Source organism: Bos indicus x Bos taurus, chromosome 3 (genome assembly GCF_003369695.1).
Source record: "Bos indicus x Bos taurus breed Angus x Brahman F1 hybrid chromosome 3, Bos_hybrid_MaternalHap_v2.0, whole genome shotgun sequence".
NCBI classification, from domain to species: Eukaryota; Metazoa; Chordata; class Mammalia; order Artiodactyla; family Bovidae; genus Bos; species Bos indicus x Bos taurus.
In genome coordinates, this window is record NC_040078.1 from 30095874 (window position 1) to 30119002 (window position 23129).

The 23129-nt window shown below is 40.2% G+C and overlaps 1 protein-coding gene and 1 long non-coding RNA gene across 5 annotated transcripts in view; one reads left to right on the forward strand and one right to left on the reverse strand.

Moving 5' to 3' along the window:
* Positions 1-10776, reverse strand: part of MAGI3 (membrane associated guanylate kinase, WW and PDZ domain containing 3) — a 259208-nt gene extending 248432 nt beyond the window's left edge. For 2 of the 4 annotated variants that reach the window (XM_027536101.1, XM_027536100.1), the window contains exon 1: positions 9897-10774. In XM_027536101.1, coding sequence (XP_027391902.1) covers positions 9897-10212 — 316 coding nt within the window. In that variant the 5' untranslated portion in view covers positions 10213-10774. Of the gene's footprint in view, positions 1-9896 lie in introns of all 4 variants that reach the window. The other 2 variants (XM_027536106.1, XM_027536105.1) reach the window with 1 other exon arrangement.
* Positions 10777-10889: 113 nt separating this feature from the next.
* On the forward strand, positions 10890-18711 carry LOC113889444. Its single transcript, XR_003510262.1, has 3 exons — positions 10890-11155; positions 11360-11677; positions 16640-18711. It is a non-coding gene; the product is annotated as an uncharacterized LOC113889444 (long non-coding RNA).
* The last annotated feature ends 4418 nt before the right edge of the window (positions 18712-23129 follow it).

The window sequence follows — 23129 nt, forward strand, 5'->3', positions numbered from 1 at the left end:
GATTCTTAGCCAGTGGACCACCAGCCAAGCTCTTAGCAAATCTAACTCTGTTTAAAGGGAACCGAATCCGTCATTAGCATGTACACTCTAACTTAAACACTGACATTAGTGAATAGCATTCACTGCTAAAATTAATACATTACAGAGTGTTTTGCCAAAAGCTTCAGAAGTAGGTTAAGAGATAGCTTTGTGAGGAAGGTTACATTATTTTAACAGATTCCATGACTTAATCAATATATGGAATTAATATTGGAGAACTCTGATTGTGACAGGCTTCTGGAGTAGGAGCAGTAATTTTCCAAGTAGTCTAAAGATACTCCAAGAGGGACATAAGCTAATCTAAAAATCAAAGCCCCTGCGATGATTCTCATTGACAAATCACACCCAATTCCATGAATGTTTGTTTCTGTGCAGTGAGCATATTCACCAATAACCTCCTAACACTTAACATTCCCTAAGGTTCAACTACCAAACACGTGGCAAAACTGCAAACTCCTACTGTGTGTGTCATCATAAAGAGGATGATTTTTTTATGGCAACGTAGAAGATATTACTACAGTAATTAGAATATAAAAATAGCATGAAAAGATATTCAGAGTACCTGCCCCTCTCTTTCAACCCTCCACCTCTAAGTACCACTGTAAAGGCAGGAAAAAACAAAGATTGTCAGACTTGATCCTACAAATGCTAGTAACCTTTCTGGTGATTAAACAGATTCACATTTCACTCTTTAAGTAGTGTTTCAAACTTAAGAGTCAGTGAAGTAGCTTCTTTATGTATGACTTCTATAAGATCATGGTTACAAAGTATTATTAGGGAGCCCTTGGAAATAACACAATAACAGTTATCTAAATTTATGCTTAAAAAGACCATTATTTTAAAAGCGAAACATCTTAGAAAGCAATTGGTTTAGAATTTCATTTTCAAAATTGTACATTAAGCTTTAAAAACTGCATTAACTGGACTAATAATCATTTTCTCAATGTCAAACATAATGAAATGATCCTCCGAAGTATTCTAGCTACCTAACAAGCAGCACTGATTTAGAAAATTTTATTTGGTATAAAAAAAATTCAAAGAAAATGTAAGAAAAACACAAGCAGCACTTTTAAATTGTGCACGTTTAAGGTATCAGCATTGTAATTTTTAAAAGAGCCAGCATTTACATAAAGCAGCTTTTAGATAAAAACATCAAAATTGATATATTTAAGGAAAATATTTGAGTAAAATCAATGCTTCAGTTATGGTCTACAGCCAATATCTGGTCTTTAAAAATGAGAGTTTTATGACAACTGTGTACTGCTGTTGGCTTCAAAATAGGAGAAATTGAATGTTTTAAGAGAGGCCATTTCCTGCAGTGCTGTCCCCATAGCATCCATCTTTTTGAGGAACGACCCCTCCCTTATCTCTTGGGGTTCTGTCTAGTTATTAATCACACTGTGCTTTCTATACCCAACTGCAAAAGTGGACATGTCACTCAGGCCTGACCAATCATGTTACCCCATAGCCCTGTCCCCACAAGTAGTCTGTGATGGGCACAAAGCCAATCAAAGTCTGAGCATGAGATCTGATTTATTACTGGAGTCCAGAAAATAAAGATGACAAGCGTTAAGGGCTCTGTTTGACTTGGGGAGTTGAGTGAGAGCCACCTTTCCCACCCAGAGCCGAGCTCAGAAAGAAGCCAACCTGGAGGAGAGTCAGGTAATGGCCCTTGAGAACGTGAGTTAAACTCTTACTGTCCAGTGCCTGGGTTTTCATGCACATAAGCCAAGACATTTCTTCTTAGCCGAAATTAATCTCAGTAGTGTTTCTGTCAAGATTCTCAGTACAAACTCCTTACTAATACAGAAACTGACGTAAATTCGAATTTCTTTTTCCCTTTTCTGTGGAAATCTAAGCTACATACCACAAGATATCTGTTGCAAACTGATAACCATAGCCAAAGAGTAATGTGAGGACTACTTCATTACAGTGGGTTTTTTTTTTAATCGGAATATAGTTATTTTACAATGTGTGTTAGTTTTTGCTGTTTCCACAGCAAAGTGAATCAGCAAGATGTATACATATATAGCCCCTCTTTTTTGGATTTCCTTCCCATTTAGGTCACCAAAGTGCACTGAATAGAGTTCCCTGTGCTATACAGGAGGTTCTCCTTAGTTGTCTATAGTGTATTTGCGTCAATCTCAGTCTCCCAATCCATCCCACCACCTCCATTCCCTCCATGATATCCATAAATTTGTTCTCTATGTCTGCACCTCTTTCTGCTTTGCAAATAAGATCTATACCATTTTTCTAGATTCCACATACATGCATTAATATACAATATCTGTTTTTCTCTTTCTCATTTACTTCACTCTGTATGATAGTCTCTAGGCCCATCCATGTCTCTGCAAAGGGCATAATTTCTTTCCCTTTTATGGCTAAGCAATATTCCACTGCATATATGCACCACATCTTCTTTATCCATTCCTCTGCTGATGGACATTTAGGTTGCTTCCATGTCCTGGCTAATGTAAACAGTGCTGCAATGAACACTGGGGTGCATGTATCTTTTTTCTCTGGGTATATGCCCAGGAGTGGGGTTGCTGGATCATATGGCAGTTCTATTTTTAGTTTTTTAAGGAGCCTCCATACTGTTCCCCATAGTGGCTAGATCAATTTACATTCTCACCAAAGTGTAAGAGGATTCCCTTTTCTCCATACTCTCTCAGTATTACAGTGGATTTTTTAGAAGTTATTTTCTTTGTTTTTTCCTCTAAGACAGTTTAACATAGTTCTATTTAAGTTCAGAAATAGAGCATTTATTAATAAATGCTTATTTTTCCTCCCTTTTAGAGTATTTTTATTTCATAAAACTACTTGTTAAATGTCATCATGTATAGTAAAATCCCATTTTTCACAGTCACACGTAATTCCCAATCAGAACGAAATACAGAGTAACCTCTCACAAACTTCCCTGAAGCAAGGAAAATAATTATGTGTTTAAAATTCTCTGCAAAAAAAAAAAAATAGAGCAAAGGGCCTAAGATGCCAGAAAATTTTAATTAAATAGATCAGTTACTGTTCATATTTCATACCCAAGACAAGAAGAGAAGACTCTAAAAAGAATGGATCCTAATTATTAACTCTGAAGAAAAATCTTTCCATTTCCCATTCCATAATATTAAAAACCTAAAGCCCAAATAAATTATAACAGAAAAGTTTAACTCTCTATAATTCTTACTGAGTCTCTCAAACGATATGTCCAGTATGTGTGTGTGTTAGTTGTTCAGTTGCCTCCAACTCTTTGCGACCCCATAGACTGTAGCCCACCAGGCTCCTCTGTTCATGGGATTCTCCAGGCAAGAATACTGGAGTGCATAGCCATTTCCTTCTCCAGGGGATCTTCCCGGCACAGGGATCAAACCCGGGTCTCCCATACTTCAGGCAGATTCTTTACCATGTTAATAAAACAATGCACAATTTATGAGCATAGTCTCTCCTTTCTCTGTTATTTAGAGATGTCACAAGTCAAATTATGGTCCTCGAAATGTAGTCGGTGCTCCCCTGGCCATGCCAGGATGTCTGAAACTGGGAGTGGGCATCTTGCACTTCGGTGAGAATATAAATTGATATAGCCACTATGGGGAACAGTATGGAGGTTCCTTTAAAAACTACACACAACACACACAAAAACTACTGATATGGACTATACTGTAGACCTTTCTGTATTGAACACTGTTGTCCTGTGTTTTGCTCCTCTTCTGCTTCTTACCTGATACTGAGACCATCTCAATTCCACTCAACCAAACCATATCCATCTTTCAAAGCCAGGCTGAGTTCAAAATTCTTCCTAACTCCCTCCCCAACCATCCAAGTCAGAAAATAAGAGCTGGTGGTAAGGACTCTAATAAGACATTAAAAAAGAATGAAACCATCCTTCCACCTCATATATATACGTTTAACTTTTATAATTCACTATGCACACCCAGGTAAGGATTTTTCTGAATTAAAAGATAGGTATTTTTTTGTAAAACATACCTCTTTAATTCAAGCAAACTACCTCATCTGTTATTCAACCAAAATAAAGGAACTGACTCTAGCACGGCTGGAAAAGTGGCATGTAAGACTCCTCCTGAAAATGGGTATAATACACACACAAGGTATAAAATACACTGTAACATAAACTACAAACTGTAGTATAAAATGCATTGTAAACAGAATATAAATGCAATGTCTTTTAAGGGTAATTTACATTTGAGGACTTTGCAAAAGATAACTTTATATTTGATTTCCCTCTTTTTGTCATGACTTAAACACTCTTTCTAAGATGCAACTCCACACTTTTTAGAACAGCATTCTGGATAGCCAATTAATGACCCCAGTTTCCACCAAAATTCATACTAAAACTTACCTAAAGAGTTTTAAGTATTGGGAGAAAAGTAGAAAAGGTAAAATCCTTACTACAGGTACTGCTTACCAATGAATCAGGACGCTGCCAATAACTTGTGAGGTTCCTAAAGACAGAGACCATTTTTGACTCATTTTTACATTTTATGTTTTTCTATCATTAGTGCTAGCTCACAAGGTAGGTTCACCACTAAATGCTTGAGGAGCATTGAATGTGTGCCAGTAATAGAACTCTTCCTTTTTCTCTTTATAAAGAATAAGCACTTTAGGAGAAAGCATTCTGAATAATACTTGTTCAAGGAGAAGAAGAGCAATCAACTTGCCTCCTTTCGTACAACCTAGTCTCTCACAACACCACCCTCTGAGCTACTGAAAATCTTACCCTTGGGAACAGTTTTAGATTAAGGGCATTCATTCTCTCTACCGAAATGTAGTATTGCCAGAAGATTATATCTAAAAATTTTAGAAGAGAAACAAAAATAATTAACTAATTAAAGGAGACATAGCTCTAGTCTTTAATACCCGAACAGCTGTCCTCTGTCAAATCACAACCAACCAGAAACTGACTTGGCAATTGGTAGAGTTTGAAACTGGCAAAGTTTTAAATTGGCAGGTAACACTGAAGTGCGTCATAAAAATGAAATTCTCTTATAATGCACTCCCCAAACACTAAGTGCCCACAAAATTTACAGAGCACTTTAGGGTTATATAGTAAAGACATTATATGAAACTATTCACCCAGGAAGATTATGCACTGACTTCATAAGTCAGATACTTGAACGAATGGAGATTTGTTTTACCATATATATCTATATACCATATGTGTATAGATATGTGTGTGTGTGTGTGTGTGTGTGTGTGTATACATACATGATGGAGATTTGTTTTATCATATATATCTACACACCATATATGTATATATATATATATGCGTGTGTGTGTGTGTGTATACATACATATATTTATAAATTATAGACCAGGAGGAGGAAAAAAAAAATCACTGAAATCTGTCTCTTACAAGAGGTTTTATGAAGAGAATTCCAGGATCTCAGAAGAAAAACACAGAGTTATGTTGCATAAAACACAATTCCCTTGCATAAAAATCAGTTTTAGCACTAAACTGAATAAAGTAAAAACCATGTGAAAAGTGAAAGCCAAATGTTAACGAGTTTGTTCTACCACGGTGGTATAAGCCCAATATGAATTGAAGGTACCAATGAATACAGTTCAGAACCCAAATCTTGTGTTATTAAAACCAACTTGAGACCCACAAAATTGTTACCAAACTTTCAGAAAGCAGCAAAGTTTCTAATTTAAAGTTTATCAAAATTTGATGCTATTTTCCCTAAAATAGGGGCTGCCCAGCCCAGTCTTTTGTTTCTATTATTTTAGAAAAAGAAACAAGAAATTTTTTGTTTTGCAAACTTGAAAGGCTAGCAAGGCTAGCAATGTTTCTCTCACATTTCCCTTCTTTAAATGTTACAACCACCTAAACAAAATTCACAGTATGTCCCAAATTACCCACTAAGCCAAAAAGACTAACAAAGATTCAAAAGTAAAGAGACTAAAGGGGCAGAGTTATTCACTACTGGCATAACATAAACATCCTTACTTAAAAGCATTTAGTAATGTTTCTTCACCGATGAGAAAAGTATTTCTAGGAATGTGCTCATTTTAACAAAATTCTCTTATAAACTGGATGTCTCAAGAGTCAGTGGTAAAGACTTTTACCTACATTTGATTAGCATTAAATAAGATCTGTTTCAAATTAGCTTCTTTTCAAACAAACCAAAACACTGTTCCTCATGATTTTCATTTCCAGATATAGTAACTGACAAGGTAGCTGTAAGGCACTGTGTGCATGATAATGCAGTAGACAAGGATTTCATGTACTTATTGTATCTGTCAATATATAATTTCTAGAATAAAGTCCACATAATTTACAACTGCTGGGATATGTGTCTAAGGTACATGAAGCAGACATACCATAAAACTCTGTACAATAATAGACTAGGAAATGGAAATTTTTTAGAATAAAATTAACTACTTCTATCATTAATCAGAATAGCAGTTGTTTAAAAATATACTTTGAAGTAAAATCAAAGAAACTAATCCTGGTCACAGGACAATACCATGAAACAATTCCACTGGAGGTTCAAAGTTCAACTTCCTTTACTACCAGGAAAATACAAAGTTCAAATTCAAATGAAAAGTTATCTCTTTGCAGAAAAATAAATGACAAGGTCGTAGTTAAGAAACAGGTGTCGATTTGGCCCAAGAATCAGGTGGAGCAGGACAGTCCTGAATGCTAAATACCACATCAATAGTAAAAATTCAGTAAGAAATTTCCTATTTCTCTTACAAAACTCTCAGATTAGGAGCCATATTTTAAAAGAATTACTTTCAAATCTCCATTAAAGATTAGAACAGAAAAAAATATATAAAACCCAAGACAAAGCTAAAGACAGACAGTGCCATAAAACTGTTGTTAAGTCATCTGGGTGATGGTACTGGCTTTGGCTGAGCTCCCTTTAACACCTACCAGATGAAAGGAGAAATCAAGAAAGAAACAGCACTAGGTCAGTCATAGCCTACAGTCCGGCTCATTCTCCCACCATGGACTTTGTCAGAAGACAATATGAGGTCACTCCCTACTAATAATACATCTTACAGAAATGGCTGAATCCACTCTTGCATTGTGCTAGTTTCTAAATGGCATGTTAGAAACACGGTTTAATAAAGTTCAGGTTAACAAATAAGATTAATAGTAAACAATGTAATAAGATTTAATAAAGTTAAATCAAGAGAAGAGACAAGATACATTTTAAAATACCTTATTACATTGAAAAATGCATTTCTCACAAAGTTTAGATTAAAAGGAGGGGGAAAAGATCCCAATGTGAATAGCAAATTTTTTAAAAATTCCCTTACTCTGTATTTTCATATCTCAAGTTTAATCCTAACGGGAAAGGATCTTTGTCTCCTCTGGAGATAATATATATGCTGCTTTAATCACACTCAAAGTTTTACAAATAACCTCTTCAAGTTCTTAGTTTCTATCTAACATTTAAAGTCATGTGCTTAAACTACAAAAAGCTTGCTATTTTATAGTAAATGTTGTTTATGTAAAGCCATTTAAGAAAGCAATTTAATACAATGCCTAACATAAGGCTAGGGCTCCCCAGATGGCTCAGTGGTAAAAAAAATCCATATACCAATGCAGGAGACACAGGAGACTCGGTTAGATCCTGGGTTAGGAAGATCCCCTGGAGGAGGAAATGTCAACCAACTCTTAGTATTCTTGCCTGGAGAATCCCATGGACAGAGGAGCCTGATGGGCTAGAATCCATGGGGTTGCGAAGAGTCGGACGTGACTTAGCAGCTAAACAACAACAAAGGCTATTAAGGAAATTTTAAAAACCCACTCTTTTTTAAAAGAAATCAACAACTTGCTTAGAAAGAAGAATATTAATCTCAGATGACATATAGTGGTATCCTTTAGAAATTAATGAAGTAGAGTGTATCTCTAAAAAATAAATACAGTGTTCGGAACTTTATCATTAGTGATTACAAAATGTGTTATACCCAGTACACCTTATTTTTGCTAAACATTTAAGACAGTACGCAAGAGGGAAAATTTTTATTACTACAAAAATGTCAACTACATTCTGGGGTATGTGATTTTTTTTTTAAAGTTAATTAACATCACTGAATACACTCTAAACTTTTGAATTATTTTCATAAATTTTATATAAAGGCTGAGAAATTAATAACATGTGGACTAGACTAATAGCAATGAAAGACACAATTTCCCAGTCTTCTAAAAGAATCACAATAACTTGAGTTTATAACAACTTCCTCTTCAATCATTTTTTTAACTATTTCAGAAAATAAGTAACACTTTTATATATACCCCTAATTAATCAAAACAAAACACAAAGCAATGATGCAAATGTTCTCAATATTCCCCGATTCATGGATATGAACTAAATGGCACTTAGACCAATAATACTGTATATATAGTATCTTGCATATTACAGAGAGTGCCTGACTGGCTGAATTACTGTCTCCAAAGCCTTTCCTCTACCTTTCACCAATGGCTCTAGAAGTTTGAATCAAGAATTTTTTTTAACTCAAAAAGCTGTAAGATGTTTAAAGTCTGCCAAAGTTTTTTAATTAACAATAAAAAGAAAATCTCACATAAACCCATAAGTTTAAAATGAACGTAATGGAACAGACCATATGAAGAAAATCTTAATTAAGACCGCATGTATACACACACCCACATGTGAGTGTGTGTATACATCCACAATACATACACATATGGATACTGCACCACAAACCATCAGTTTCCATTAAGCCTAAAGAATACTAAAAAGATATTCCCAAAGTGAGCTGCTGGGAAAAAAGTGAGGGAGACATGTTAAATTTTTCTCCAGAATTTTCCAGCATTTTGCAGTGTAGGGATGGACTGATTTTTTCCATCCCAAGTCATTATTAAGCAGACCATTATAATTTGATTCACTGTATATTCAGTAGAACACACTCAGAAAAAAAACAGTTTAATTTCTAGTAACGTTATAGTCATAATTCTCTCCCCTTCAAATATCTGAGGAAACAAAACCACATTCCACCAATGCTGAAATGACCAGCGATGTTATCGACAACAAATACAATGAGGGCTATTACTTCCTATCAGATTTCACTGTACGCTGTACGCAGTCTGATCAATGCTTAGAAACTGGCCAAGTATGCCATAAACGTAACGAGCTTTGCAGCAGATTTTAGTAGCATAAAAGATACCAGGGCAACGGGGGCCTTTGCAACCCACCCCTTCAACAAAATTCCGTAAAATCAAAGATTTACAAAAGATTTTACTCCGGGAGGCACCTAGACCTTCCTTCGAAACCCAGACTACTCAACAGCTCCCTGAAAAAATACACCATTCTGCCACAATCGCATATTGTACACCATCGGTACACAGACACCTGAACCACCTGAGCTGACGAGTTAGGCTGTCAGCTCCGAGGTGTTGCTAGTGTACAAGAAACACTGAAGCAGCTAAGCTCTCAGGTACACTAGGTGGTAACCTTGGCACCAAGTGCCTTAGTAATAAAGATCTTTTCCTCTATAAGAAAATGCATTAAGACTGTTCCAAAGAATATGCTACAATCCTGAGAACCTCGTCCACAAAGGAGAACAGAAAAACGCTGGGTTTTCCTCTAGTCAAAAACTGCGGCGGGAGATGGAGCTACGAACTAAGGAAACCCAGCTTCTGGTGGCAATTCTGTGACAGCTAGCAGAGCAGCCCGCCCAAGCCAGAGCTCAGTTTTCCTACCCGAAAAATGGGAATCAGCACCGCCACCCCTCCCCGTTGACAGGGAGTCCGGCACACCCTAGAGGTTCAGGATTACCCTGGATGATAAGCGGTGGGGTGGGGCTGCCGCTCCTCAGACGCCCACCCCGGACTCGCCCCACTCCGCGACAGAAAGACAGGGCCGGCGTACCTGGCTTCACAGTCTTGAGACGGATGGGCTCGCGGAAGTGGCGGATGACAGCCAGGGTGTCCCGGTTGGTGAGCCCGCTGACAGGCGTCCCGTTCACCTCCAGCAGCACATCCCCGGGGCTGGGCGCCTTGCCCGAGACGACGCAGCAGGTGCCCCCGCCGGGGTCCTCGCGGAGCCGCCCCAGGTAGGGGAACTCGCCGCGCTCCGCACCTCCCCGGATCTCGGCGCCCAAGTCGCCCGGGGCCCCGGCCCAGGACACCGCGCACTCCTGCACCTTGCTGAGCCAGTGCTTCTTCTTCTTCAACGTCTTCGACATCACGAACCCCGCTGCACCATGGGGGAGACCCCGCGCGGGCGGCGGGGGCGCCGCTCTGGCCCCCTCTCAGCCTGGGGGCCCCGGGCGGCCCGCGCAGCCCGGCGAGGGGGGCCTCGCCGCTCCGGCGTCCCCCTCGCCGACCACAGCCCGCTGGGGGCCGGGCCGCTCCGAACCCCGAGACGCCCCTCGGACACCTCTCCCGGCGGCGATCTCCGGGTCTGACCGGGTTCCGCGAGGGCCACCCGGGTTAGGCTGAAGAAAGGAAAAGGGGATTGTCCCCGGGCGGCTCCAGAGGGGTTTCGGGCGGGGTCACAGCCGACGGCTGGCCCCCAGGCTCCGCGCGGGAGCGGCGGGAAAGGCAGAAGCAGGGGGGCGGGGAGGTGAAGCTGGAGAGCCGGAACCGGGAAAAATCCGTCGGGGGCGCGCAGAAGCGCGCGTAGACCCGTCGCAGGATCGATCGTGGCCGCTGCGGAGCTGGATCGCGGAGACCAACGCCTGCCCAAGCTGCCAGGAAACTGCCGCTTTCAAACCCGCCGCAACCTCCTCCTCCTCCCTCTTCCCTTCCCCCCGCCCTCGCCCATCCCTCATCCAGAGCCCCGCCCCCTCCCGCCGCGCGGCGCCCGGCGCGCTGCCGTCACGGGCCAGGCGCTTGGGAAAGAGCCCAAGCACTCGACACTCTAGCTGGAGATTGGCCCTCGGAGGAAAGGGGGCGGATCCCCGACGAGAACGCTAACGACCGATTGGCTTATGGAAGTGAAGGAGGCGGGCACTAGGATGACTGAAGTTTAAAGAGGGTGGAAGAAAGTTTGAAGAGTCAGGGAGAGCGAGAAGGAGGGGCAAGGGGAGTGGGACCGGCTCCAGAACGCAGGGCCGAGAGAGGCCCTCGGTGCGGCGGCCGGAGCAAGGAGAAAACTCGGATAGAAGAGCTGCCGAACTCCCCGAGGTGGAGGCATGGCTAGCGGGCTGGGTGGAGTAGGGGCGGAGCCTGGGCGCCTGTCTTCTCGGGGCACTGAGACTAGCTGGGGTACTTTGGAGGGCAGGCGTCGTGCTAAGTCCGTGGACAGAGGTGGCAGAGCCTCGGGGTAGACAGTTACAGCCTACCACTTAAAGTGAGTCAGCGTTTCTTCTTCTTCGTTCATTTCTTCAGAGTCAACGTTTCTCGTTCATTTCTTCAGCAAAAGTTATTATCCTTTGAGGCAGAGACTCCGGAGTCTGGTTGATGGAACGTAAAACAGAGTCCTCCATACCGCTGTGTGACCTCAAATTGGACAACCTCTCTAAGCCACAGCATCTTCGGCTGATAAGTGGAGATAATTATATCCTCCCAAGTTGTTGTACATGAGTTTGAGCAAGCTCCAGGAGTTGGTGATGGACAGGGAAGCCTGGCGTGCTGCAGTCCATGGGGTCGCAAAGTGTGGGACACGACTGAGCGACTGAACGGAAGTTGTTGTAAAGATTACATGAGGTACCTATAAAATAGTATAGTGCCTGGCAGGGAGTAGGTACTTCTTACCATTTAATTGCTGATGAAGAGGAGGACGACTTTATGTCAGACACTGTGCTAGAATACTGGGGTTCAAGAGTGAGGAAAACGGAAGTGCAGTTCTCAAGGAGATCACAGTCTAGTAGGAGAGACTGACAAGACTGCTGCGGGGGAGCGGGGGGAGGCGGAGGGGATGGGGGCAGGGCGGGGGTGGGGGAGGAAGATGGGCTATAATTGGATTAGGAACCAGCTAGCAAACCTGGGCTGGCATCCTGGCATGCTACTTACTTGCTATCTGACCTTGACCAAATCTCAATTTCAAGTTCACTCACCTGTAAAGGAGGTGGAGAGAGAACTTACAGTGAATAAAGGACATGTTAGGCCCATCCAGCACTAATTTTTCACAACCTCTTAAGCTTTCTCTTCTCCCTGATTTGGCTCACACTCTCCCCTGTCTTTTTATTTAAAACAATCCTATCCATCCTCAGCCCAAATGCCATCTCTTCCAGGTCACCTTGTCCTCAGGTGGAAAGTGTTTCCTCTGAGCTAGGATACTCTCACTTTTGCAGTAAGACATTTATATAGTCTCCTGTCTTCCTTTAATGGTTGGGGAAAACCCTTATTTAAACTATGAATAACTCCACAATCTCACCACGTCTCAGATAGACTGGCCCAAGCTTCAACAGCTGCAGTAATTTTGTTCACACCATTATATCAGTCAGGGCCTCCGCAGGAAACAAATGGTACTTTACAAAGATATGGGCAAGGTGTGGGAAACCACAAGGGAAAATGGAACCCTGAGGCTACAAGCTGCTCCATCTGTAAAAAGCAAGGGGAAAGGAACAGAACCAAAACTCATCACAGAAAGGGCAGCCTGACAGGAGCCTATGACCTTCAAACAGAGAGGCAGTCAGCCTAAGTAATCACCCAAGGACAAAGCCAGAGGATTTCTCTCTCTCTCACCTCTCTCCTCCATCCTCCTGCTTGTGCATCCCAATAGACAGATCCAACCAGGAGCCAGAGAGCAGGAGAGCCTTTTGAAAGTCCCTATCAGTCAATCAGACAGAGAAGAGGAAGCAGCACATCCAGAGAGAAAAAGGGAAAATAACCCGCAGAGAGATCATGTGGATTGGTCAGATTTACACAGATCTGAGACATAGCTGGAGTATTTTTGTCTGAACTACTACCTACACTAACAGATTCCTGGATGAAGTCTTAATAATCTCCACTTGATTTATTTTTGCAGCAATTCTGGGAAGACATCTTTTCTTGCCCAGATTGTATCTATCAGGATATCTTTAGCCACAACGAATGGAGTATCTAACAGTGACTTAAAGCGTGGAGTTATTTATTACATCTTTAACATGATGTTCAAATGAAAGTAGTCTTGGGCTTAGTTCAGCAGTACAATCACATCATTGAGGACCCAAGCTCTTTTTGTGCCTGCCCTCTAAAATCATATTCATGTTGGGTTTTATCTCTGGGCTTTTCACCTCTAGATTGCAATGTGGCTGCCATAGCTCCAGACATCACATCCTCAGAGGTCAAGCAGGAAGGGAAGGTTGTACAAGCAGGAACGGAAGGAAAGGCCCTGCTGCTACCATTTTTCTGAAGGAGAAAAATCTTTCCCAGACTGCCCTCACACCTGCCATAGAATCTCCCTTATTAGCCTGAAAATGGTCACATGCCCACTGCAGACCAGTCACTGATAAGAAAATGGAATTGCCATGGTTCAGTGACTTCATGAGTCACTCTGAGCAAAATTGGGGTTCTGCTTCTTGAGGAGAAAGGGAGAATGATTGTTCAGTACATGCCCAACAGTATCTGCCACATGCCTCAACCACAGATAAGTTATATTGACCCTTAACAGAAAACTGTAGTAATTAGGAACTTGAGTTCTGGAGTCAGACTGGAAATCGCAGCTTTTCTACTTATTAGGTCTGAGATCTTGAGTAAACTTTTGTCTAACTTTGGTTTCCTCATCCACAAAATAGGTATAATAACAATACTCACCTACCTGAGTTGTCAGAACTGAATGAAGCTATTTGAGTCAAGCAAGCACTTAACATATGGTCTTATAAACAAACACTCAAGTTATTTTAATTTGGCTAAATAATAATATCTATGACAAGGCCAAAAGCATTGCTAAATCACATTTATAACTCTCTATTTGATTCACCCCTCTTAAAAAGTTTAGGTTCAGTTTTAAAATAGTCTAGAAATAAACTGCAAACCCCAGTGAATTAATTCTGGTAGGACACTAGTCTGGAAGTTACTGCATAATTAAAGAAGTCACATTGCAAATGTCTCTCTCTAAAATGGCACCTAACCAAATAATCAGATCATATCCATATTGATCATTATTTCCCAAACCTAATGGTTGGCTTAATAGCTGTGATTTCCATTGGGGAATATTAGAAGCGAAACAATATGGAATCTGGCTTAACAAAAACAAATGATATAGTTGAATATGATTATCTCCAAGGTTTCTTGGGGCTACCTCTATCCATCTAATCTATGGAAACAAACATAGATGTGTGTCAATATGCAGAACTCATGTATTGGGCCCCACAATGGCTGCAGTGGCTCCAAATAACAACATCCAATGACAGGAAGGAAGTGTGTCTCCTTTCCTGATCAAGGAAACTTTTCCCCAAAGGCCCCAGCAACGGTTTTCCTCTGTCTCATTGGTTGGACTTGCCCAGATGCCCTTTCCTGAATCAAAGAGGCGAAGGGTAGTGAAATACTTTTATCCAGTTTCCCCTTCTAGTGCTCAGAGAGGAATCCAGTGTTTTGTAAACTGCATGGCTGCATAATATCTGAACATAGTTAGGCAGGGAAGGGGTCTCTTAGCAAATCTGAAGAGGAGAGATTGCTTGATTTGCTCCTCATACATATTACATATGGGTTTCCCTAGTGGCTCAGACGGTAAAGAATCTGCCCGACAATGCAGGAGACCTGGGTACCATCCCTGGGTCAGGAAGATCCACTGGAGAAAGGAATGGCTACCCACTCCAGTGTTCTTGCCTGGAGAATTCTATGGACAGAGGAGCCTGGAGGGCTACAGTTCATGGGGTCGCAAAGAGTCAGATAAGACTGAGCACACACACATAGTATACTACACACACTCACATACATGTTTTCTGACAAGGTGGAAAGTTTATTCTGTTGTATAATACTGAGTGTTCCTAATGAAAGTTAAGTATTCGCTGACTAATACTTTCACTAAAGCGGAAAACTTCAGAAGGGCAAGTGTAAATTCCCAAATTCTCTCAAGTGACCCAGGCTTGCTTACTCCATTGTACAGAGATGCATCATATTGAGGTTTGTGTGCCAACAACTCTAGGGGCATCTCTCCCCTGAATAGTTCCCCTGGAGAGTGCATGGCTCTATGCCAAAGCAAAGCAAGTGTAGGGAGAACTTTTTTATTTATTTTTACATTCTCACTATTCCTTTCATGGAAACCTGAATTTCTAGTAACAGTAAATCAAATCATCATATTCATGATGAAGTCATTCTCAAGTATTAAAGTGGCAGAGCATGGGGGAGAAATGGAGTGGAAAAATAAAAACAAATATTTGCCTTCTATGCAGAATACAGGAACATTTATCCTGCTTTTATTTCCACAGATGATAATGAAATCATCTTGGATTTTAAAAATTCTGATCCACAAAATCTTTCACTGCCTTAGAAAATGTTCATGCTTACCTGTATTGTGGAAATGATATATGTAATTCAGCCTAACATTAATAACCTAACTGAACTCAGGATTAATATTCTATTTTATCTTTACATTTTATTAGCATTTTTATTTGCCTAGGCCTGTGGGCTCATTTGTATGCTAATGCTAAAATATGCTCACTTATAAAAGCAATTACATGGAAAATTTTATTTCAGTTAGACAAACTAATTTATTGTCAAAATCTGTATCACTGTTTATACATAAATGTGCATTTTTGCCCGTAGGTGCACTTGCCTGCAAATGACCAAACGCATCAAGCCCAAATTCACAGAACAGTAGGAACATTCAGAACCAAGTGCAGTGCCAACATGCTTTCAAAGAGGTTAGTTAAGCAGTCAGATGTCAGGTTTTCCAGACGAAGTAGGACAGAGAACACTGAATAAAAGCGAAAATACCAAAATACCCATCTTTTATCTTTTAGCTTAACTATAACCTCCTACTCAAGACCAGCTTTGCTTTCCCACAGCAGGATGTCGTCTCATCCTTCTCCAAAACCAATAGCATGTTGTCTCACTTTTCCAGTAGACCTCAAGGTCCTTGAGAACATGGTCCCTTTTTGATTGAGTGGTGTATCCTCCATCCAGTTGAGCGCTTTGTCTTTAGGGAGCATTCCCTTGTTCAAATAACAGGAAGTACCTGTGATGAGCAGGCATTGTTTTAGGTGCTGTGCTGTGTGCTAAGTCGCTTCAGTTGTGTTCAACTCTTTGCAACCCCATGGACTATAGCCCTCCAGGCTCTTCTGTCCATGGGATTCTCCAGGCAAGAATACTGGACTGGGTTGCCATTTCCTTCTCCGGTTTTAGGTGCTGGTTTACAGCAGTGAACAGACTTACAAGGTCCCTCCTTTCGTTGGGAAGACGACAGTGTAGGGGAGGAAAAAGTTTTCCCCAAGCCACTTGGGATCCCTAGCTGGGTCCAAAGATTAGACTGGCAAAGACAGATTAACAGGGGAAAGTATAGAAATTTATGTAATATAAGTTGTATGTGACATGAGAGCCTTCATAAAGAAATGAAGACCAGAAGAAATGGTAACCCTGAGTGTTTTTATGCTACTGACAAAGAGTGGAAAGACATGGAAAGATATGATAAAGAGGATGAGCTAAGTGTAGTAAACTGAGGGAATTTAGCAAGGCCTGTTTGCTCAGATTTTTCCCCACTATCTGTCCATCTTGGATATGAGGATGTTTCTTTCTTTCCTGCAGGCAAAGGGAGAATTCCTCTCACCTGAGGGCCACAAGTGGCTTCGGGGATGAAGGACTGGAGGACAGAGAGAACTTCCACTTCTGCCAGTTTCTTCAGATTCCTTCAGCTTAAAATATTCAGTGTGCCAAATGGCCATATTTTGGGGTATCATTTCCTGAATCCCATCAACAGCAAACCCAAAACAAGTAAATGATCAAGTGAGTTTCCCGTAGTAGTAGTGATGGTGGTGCTTAGTCAATCAGTTGTGTCTGACTTTTTGCAACTTCATGGACTGTAGCCCGCCAGGCTGCTCCATCCATGGGATTTCCCAAAAATACTGGAGTGGGTTGCCATTCCCTTCTCCAGGGGATCTTCCTGACTTAGGGATCAAACCCGTGTCTCCTGCAGTGGCAGGCAAATTCAGGGATCAAACCGTGTCTCCTTGTTTCCTGCAGTGGCAGCCAGATTCTTTACCACTAGCGCCTCCTGGGGCACCCCTGCCTCTCATTATTAATAGTACTATAACTAAAAGATGAAATATAAGTGATGGGTGATCAGGAAAGGACAGAGGCTATGTTAGACAGAGGTCACAGAGAACGTCTGGCTAAGAAGGCTACAGTTTGCCAAGACCTGAATGACAAGCAAGGGGAAATTAACTGAGGACCTGAGATCCAAGAATTCCAGGCCAATTTCAGACCTTGGGTCTGAAATTGAAGAACAGAGGAGTGCTAAGGTGGCTGGAGCCTGGTTACCCAGGAGAGAGTGGTAGAAAAAGAATTCAGAGAGGAATGCTAGAGGCAAGATCACATACGGCCTTTCAGCCAAGGCAAGGACTTTAAATTTTATTCAGAGCACAATGAGTGTTAAGGAAAGAAGTAGACTGATGGCTCTGATCGCTACAGAAAGAAGGACGGAGGTGACAGTAGAAGCAGGGAAGTCAGAGAGAAACCGGGTATAGATGCCCCATGATAGATGACCGTGGCATGCAGCGTAGAAACAATGAAGATGAAAACGTGTTGAATGCGCTGTGGAAATCAGAAATTATAGTTTTAATTTCCTAGACTGATCACAGTTAAAGAAATATGTTACAATTGTATTTAATAAGCAGCTTTGTGGAATGTAATTGCTTTGTTGAAATGTCCCTTCACAGTAAGATAAGGAGGAAGTTAGAAAACAAAGTGGGAGAAATTCTTAATTAAGTTTAAATTTATACAGGTTCTTTTATTATGTTTATTGAGAAGAGCATCCAGAGAGATGGAATATTAATTTCAAGGTTTTTGTTTCATTTTAGGAAGGTAGCATCCACTCAAAGCATATGATGCTTATGAAACAACATATATTGTTTTTTTTCCATCTATTGGGTGTGTTGTTATAAGAAGTGACATTTGTTTCTTAGCTTAAAAAGGAGCTCACAAACTTGGGTTTCAAAAGAGCTTTCCCATCATACAAAGTCTAGGTTCTTTGACTAGTTAGAACTTCAGGCCCTTGAGTCTTATTTTCTCATTGCAGTCTGAAAGCTAACAAACAGTGCCTTTGGTGGATTCCAATACAACACACTATGTGAAGTTCCCTGTCTTCAACAGAAGGAAAACTCTCATTTACTTGGCTGAGATTAGGTGAAGCGTTTCCAAATGCACACTCCCAAATTTCACAGTAAAAATGATTGGAAACACACCACATGAGCTTAAAATAAACACATTACATTCAAAAACCGGGTACTGTGGCCTTTCTTATACTTAACAAAAATATAAAAATAAAATCTCTATTCCCCTTTATTCAGAAAGGGAGAGTAACCTCATTGGATTTGGGGTGAGGGAGGGAGGGAAAGACTGAGTGTCAGTTCAGCAGCAGGGGCAACATGCTCGATAGTATGGGTTCTGATGAAGTGTTTCTGTGCAGAGAACCTAAAGTTAATCTTGGCACATTTAAATGTGTAATAGCTGTCTGTTAAGAGAGTATATCTGAAAAGTTCTCGTCACAAGAGAAAAAAAATTGTAACTGTGTGGTGATGGGTGTTAATTAGACTTATCGTGGTGCTCATTTTGCAACATATGCATATATATATTAAATTATGCTCTACACTTGAAACTTATATAATGCTATATGTCAATTATACAATAAACAACTGTCCGTTCACAGTTTGGTGGGCACAAAGGACAAAGAGCAACTGGTTATATCAATAACAAGCTTTCAGAAGCACTAATACAAAAAATACTTGGTTAATGTTCAAGGTTACCACTTCAGTCTTGTTGTGTTAGAGAATGTTAATAGGTTGAAAATTTCACCTTTGCAAGGTGTTATAGACTGAACAGTGTCCCCCTCACCCCAATTCATATGAAGCCTTAACCCCAAATTTGACAGTATTTGGTAACTGGACCTTTAAGGAGGTAATTATGGTTATGTGAAGTCATAAGGGTGGGGCTCTAATTCAATAGGATTGGTGGCCTCTTGAGAAGAGAGATTTCCCTCCCACTTGACTCTACTCCAGCTACACTAGCCTTCTTGCAATTCCTTCAACATGCCAAAAATGCTCCTGCCTTAGATCTCCCTCTGCCTAAAATGCTTTTTCCTACAGGGGTGTTTTGACTCATTCCTTCGCCTCCTCTTGACATTGGCTCAAGTGCCACTTAGGCATGGACTCCACTTGACCTTACTATTTAAAAATGTGACATTCCCTCAACTACTAAACCTTCATGCCCTCCTCTCTCTTTTCTTACCTTAGTCTACAGCATTTACAACTTTCCGATATACTATATGATTCACTTATTATGTCTCTTATTTTTGTCTGCCTCTGCCCTAAGATAGGAGAAGGCAATGGCAACCCACTCCAGTACTCTTGCCTGGAAAATCCCATGGACGGAGGAGCCTGGTACGCTGCAGTTCATGGGGTCACTACGAGTCAGACGCGACTGAGCGACTTCCCTTTCACTTTTCACTTTCATGCACTGGAGAAGGAAATGGCAACCCACTCCAGTGTTCTTGCCTGGAGAATCCCAGGTACGGCGGAGCCTGGTGGGCTGCCATCTGTGGGGTCGCACAGGGTCGGACAAGACTGAAGTGACTTAGCAGCAGCAGCAGCCCTAAGATATAAGTTTCATGAGGGCAGGGGTCTTTGTTTTGTTCACTGATTTATTCAAAGTGCCTAGAATAGCACCTAGCTTAATAGTTTGGACTCAAATAATACTTGTTTGCTCAAGTGCTTTCCCTTCAGAGTTCTTTCAGATATATTAACTATGCTTGGTAATTTAATCTTCACAATAATTTTAAATAATGCAGTCTTTAAAAATAATCCTGTGCAGTAGTTGCCATGCATATTCCTATTCAGTAGTGGGTCAGAAAGTTTACGATAGTCATCCACACATTTTTCAACATTACACATCAGTCAAACAGATATTCTCTCCACATCTATACTCTTTTTCCTATACTGTGGTGATCATTCTAAGAAATTTTCCTGTGGAACAATATGTTAAAATACTCAAATTTAAAAATAGTGGTCTCTAGTGCAACTGCATCAGAATGGTTAAAATGGAAAAAAAAAAACTGATCTTATTAATTGCTGACAAAAACAGACACCTGAGAACACTTACACACTGCTAATGAGAATGTAAATTGGTTCAACCACTTTGGTAAACTGGTAGGTTCTAATAAAGTTAGCAAATGTATACCCTAGGATCCATCAATTCTACTCTTGGGTGTATACCCAACAGAAACACGTATGTATGTTCTCCAAAAGATCTATACAAAAATTATTCATAATAGCCCTAAACTGGAAGCAACCCAAATGTCCATTAAGATTAGAATGGCCACATAAATCCTGGTACATTCTTAGAGTACCATACAGCAATGGGAGAAAAAAGTACAACACAACAAATGGATGAATGTCACAAGCATAATTTTAAGCAAAAGCAAACATACACAATAGTACACACTATATGATTCCACTGATATGAATTTCAAGAACAGGCACAACTAATATATGATGATTAAGTTCAGAATAATGATTACCTTTGAGGGAATATTAGCCTGAAGAGGCCAAAAGGACTTCCTAGGGTCTTGGTAATGTCCTCTATCTAGATCTGGGTAGTGTTTTAAAAGGGTATGTTTGAAGGGTATGTGTGCTTAGTTGCTCAGTCGTGTCCAACTCTTTGCAACCCCATGGACCCCCGTGTGACCCCACCAGGTTCCTCAGTACATGGGGATTCTTCAGGCAAGAATACTGGAGTGGGTTGCCATGCCCTCCTCCAGGGGATCATCTTCCCAACCCAGGGATCAAACCCAGGTCTCCTGCATTGCAGGCGAATCTTTATTGTCTGAGCCACCAGGGAAGCCCTTTAAAGGATGTAAATATACGCATGAATTAATCTAGCTGTACACTGAAGACTATACACTTTATTGCAAACCATGTGACCAACAAGGGCTTAATTTCCAAGATATACAGCTTATGCAACACAAAAAAACAAACAAGCCAACCAAAAACAATGGCAGAAGAGCAAAATAGGTATTTGTCCAAAGAAGACATATAGATGGTCAACAGGCACATGAGAAGTTACTCAATATTGCTAATTATTAAAGAAATGCAAATCAAAACTATAATGAGGTACCACCTCATACTGGTCAGAATGGTCATTATTAGGAAGTCTACAAATAACAAATGCTGAAGAGGGTGTGGAGAAAAGGGAACCATTCTGCCCTGTTGATGGGAATGTAGGTTGGTGCAGCCACTATGGAGGTTCCTTAAAAAACTAAAATTAGAGTTACCATATGATCCTGCAATCCCGAACTCCTGGGCATATACCTGGAGAAAACTCTAATTCAAAAAGATACATGCACTCCAAAATTTGTAGCAGCACAATTCACAACAGCCAAGACATCAAAGCAACCTAAATGTCCAACTAAAAGTTGTAGTAGATATATACAGTGGAATATTACTCATAAAAAAGAATGAAATAATGCCATTTGGAAGAATATGGTTGGACTAGAGATTGTCAGACAAAGAAAGATAAATATATCACTTCTATGTGGAATCTAAAAAATAATATAAGGAACTTATTTACAAAACAGAAACAGGCTCACCATCACAGAAAACAAATGTATGCTTACCAAAGGGGAAAGGGAGAGAGAGGGATAAATTAGGATTGGGATTGGCAGGTATAAATGATGTATAAAATAAACAAGGTCCTACTGAATAGCATGGGGAACTCTATTTAATATCTTGTAATAAACTACAATGGAAAAGAATCTATGTATACATACGTACAATTGAATTACTTCTCTGTACACCAGAAACTAACACAGTGTAAATCAACTATACTTCATTAAAAAATTTTGACTACAAAAAATTTTAAGTATGCATGGCAAAACAATTACCATAAACAAACTTTAAAAATACAGTGCTGGCACAAATATTTACACTATTTATTGACAAAGGCAGATTTCCTTCTTATAAAGGAAGTTCTTATAAATTAATAAGCAAGCTAGGCAAAAAAAATAAGTAGTCCATTGGAAAGACAGGCTAAATTAGATTATAGAAAGATAATAAACTGACTTTATATGAAAAGGTGTCAATTTTTAAACAACAATAAAATTCCATTTTTCTCCTATTAGGCAAAGAACAAAGGTTTGGTAATATGATCTTGCTGAAATTCTATAAATTAGAATATTTTGGTGGGTAATATGCTACCATCTGAATTTTTTAAATTTCAGTACACTTCCATTACTAGGAATTTTCAAAGACTTATGTACTAATAAGTATATTGCAGCACTGTATGCTGTTAAAATGTCTACAACAGAGGCTGGTTAAATGAAATGTGAAATATACATTCAATCGAATATTGTGCAGAATAAGTTATAACTTTATCTACTGTTTTGGAAAGCTCCTTAAGATATATATTTTTAAAGATACAGATGTACTTCCTATTTGGATTAAAAAGGGGGAGGAGTATAATAGATACTTGCACACACTCCTATAGGCCTATATCCTCTGGAGGACACAGAGTTAAATTAATGGCTGTAGTTGTCTGTGGGCAGTAAGACTGGGAGGGTGAAAGGGAGAAACACTTTTCACTAAATATCCTTTTGCCCTATAAATTATTACTTTTACAAAGTCTATGTATTACTTTAAAAAAAAAAGAAGAAAAATAGAAGTACTATGTTTAAAGGAGAGAAGGAAGTGAAGTGAAAAAGAGGGAGGAGGGGAGGGAAAGGAAGTAATTGAGGACAAAGAAAAATTATCAAGACCTGCATTTCTGCCTGCCCCATGTGGCATAGCCCAATGTCTGACACAGAGGATGCTGAGTAAATAAAACTCCTGAATCTACTCTACCAATCCTGAATCTCATCCAAGCTCAGATTAACCTTTTAAAACCAGACAACTCAGGCCAAGAGATAATTGAGCCAGGGAATTTTCTGGTTCTTAGAGATAGTCTATTCTAGTAAGAAATTAAACTTTACCAAGTACTTACTGACTCTAGATGAGATCAGGGCAAATCAACATTGGTGGAAAAACACTAT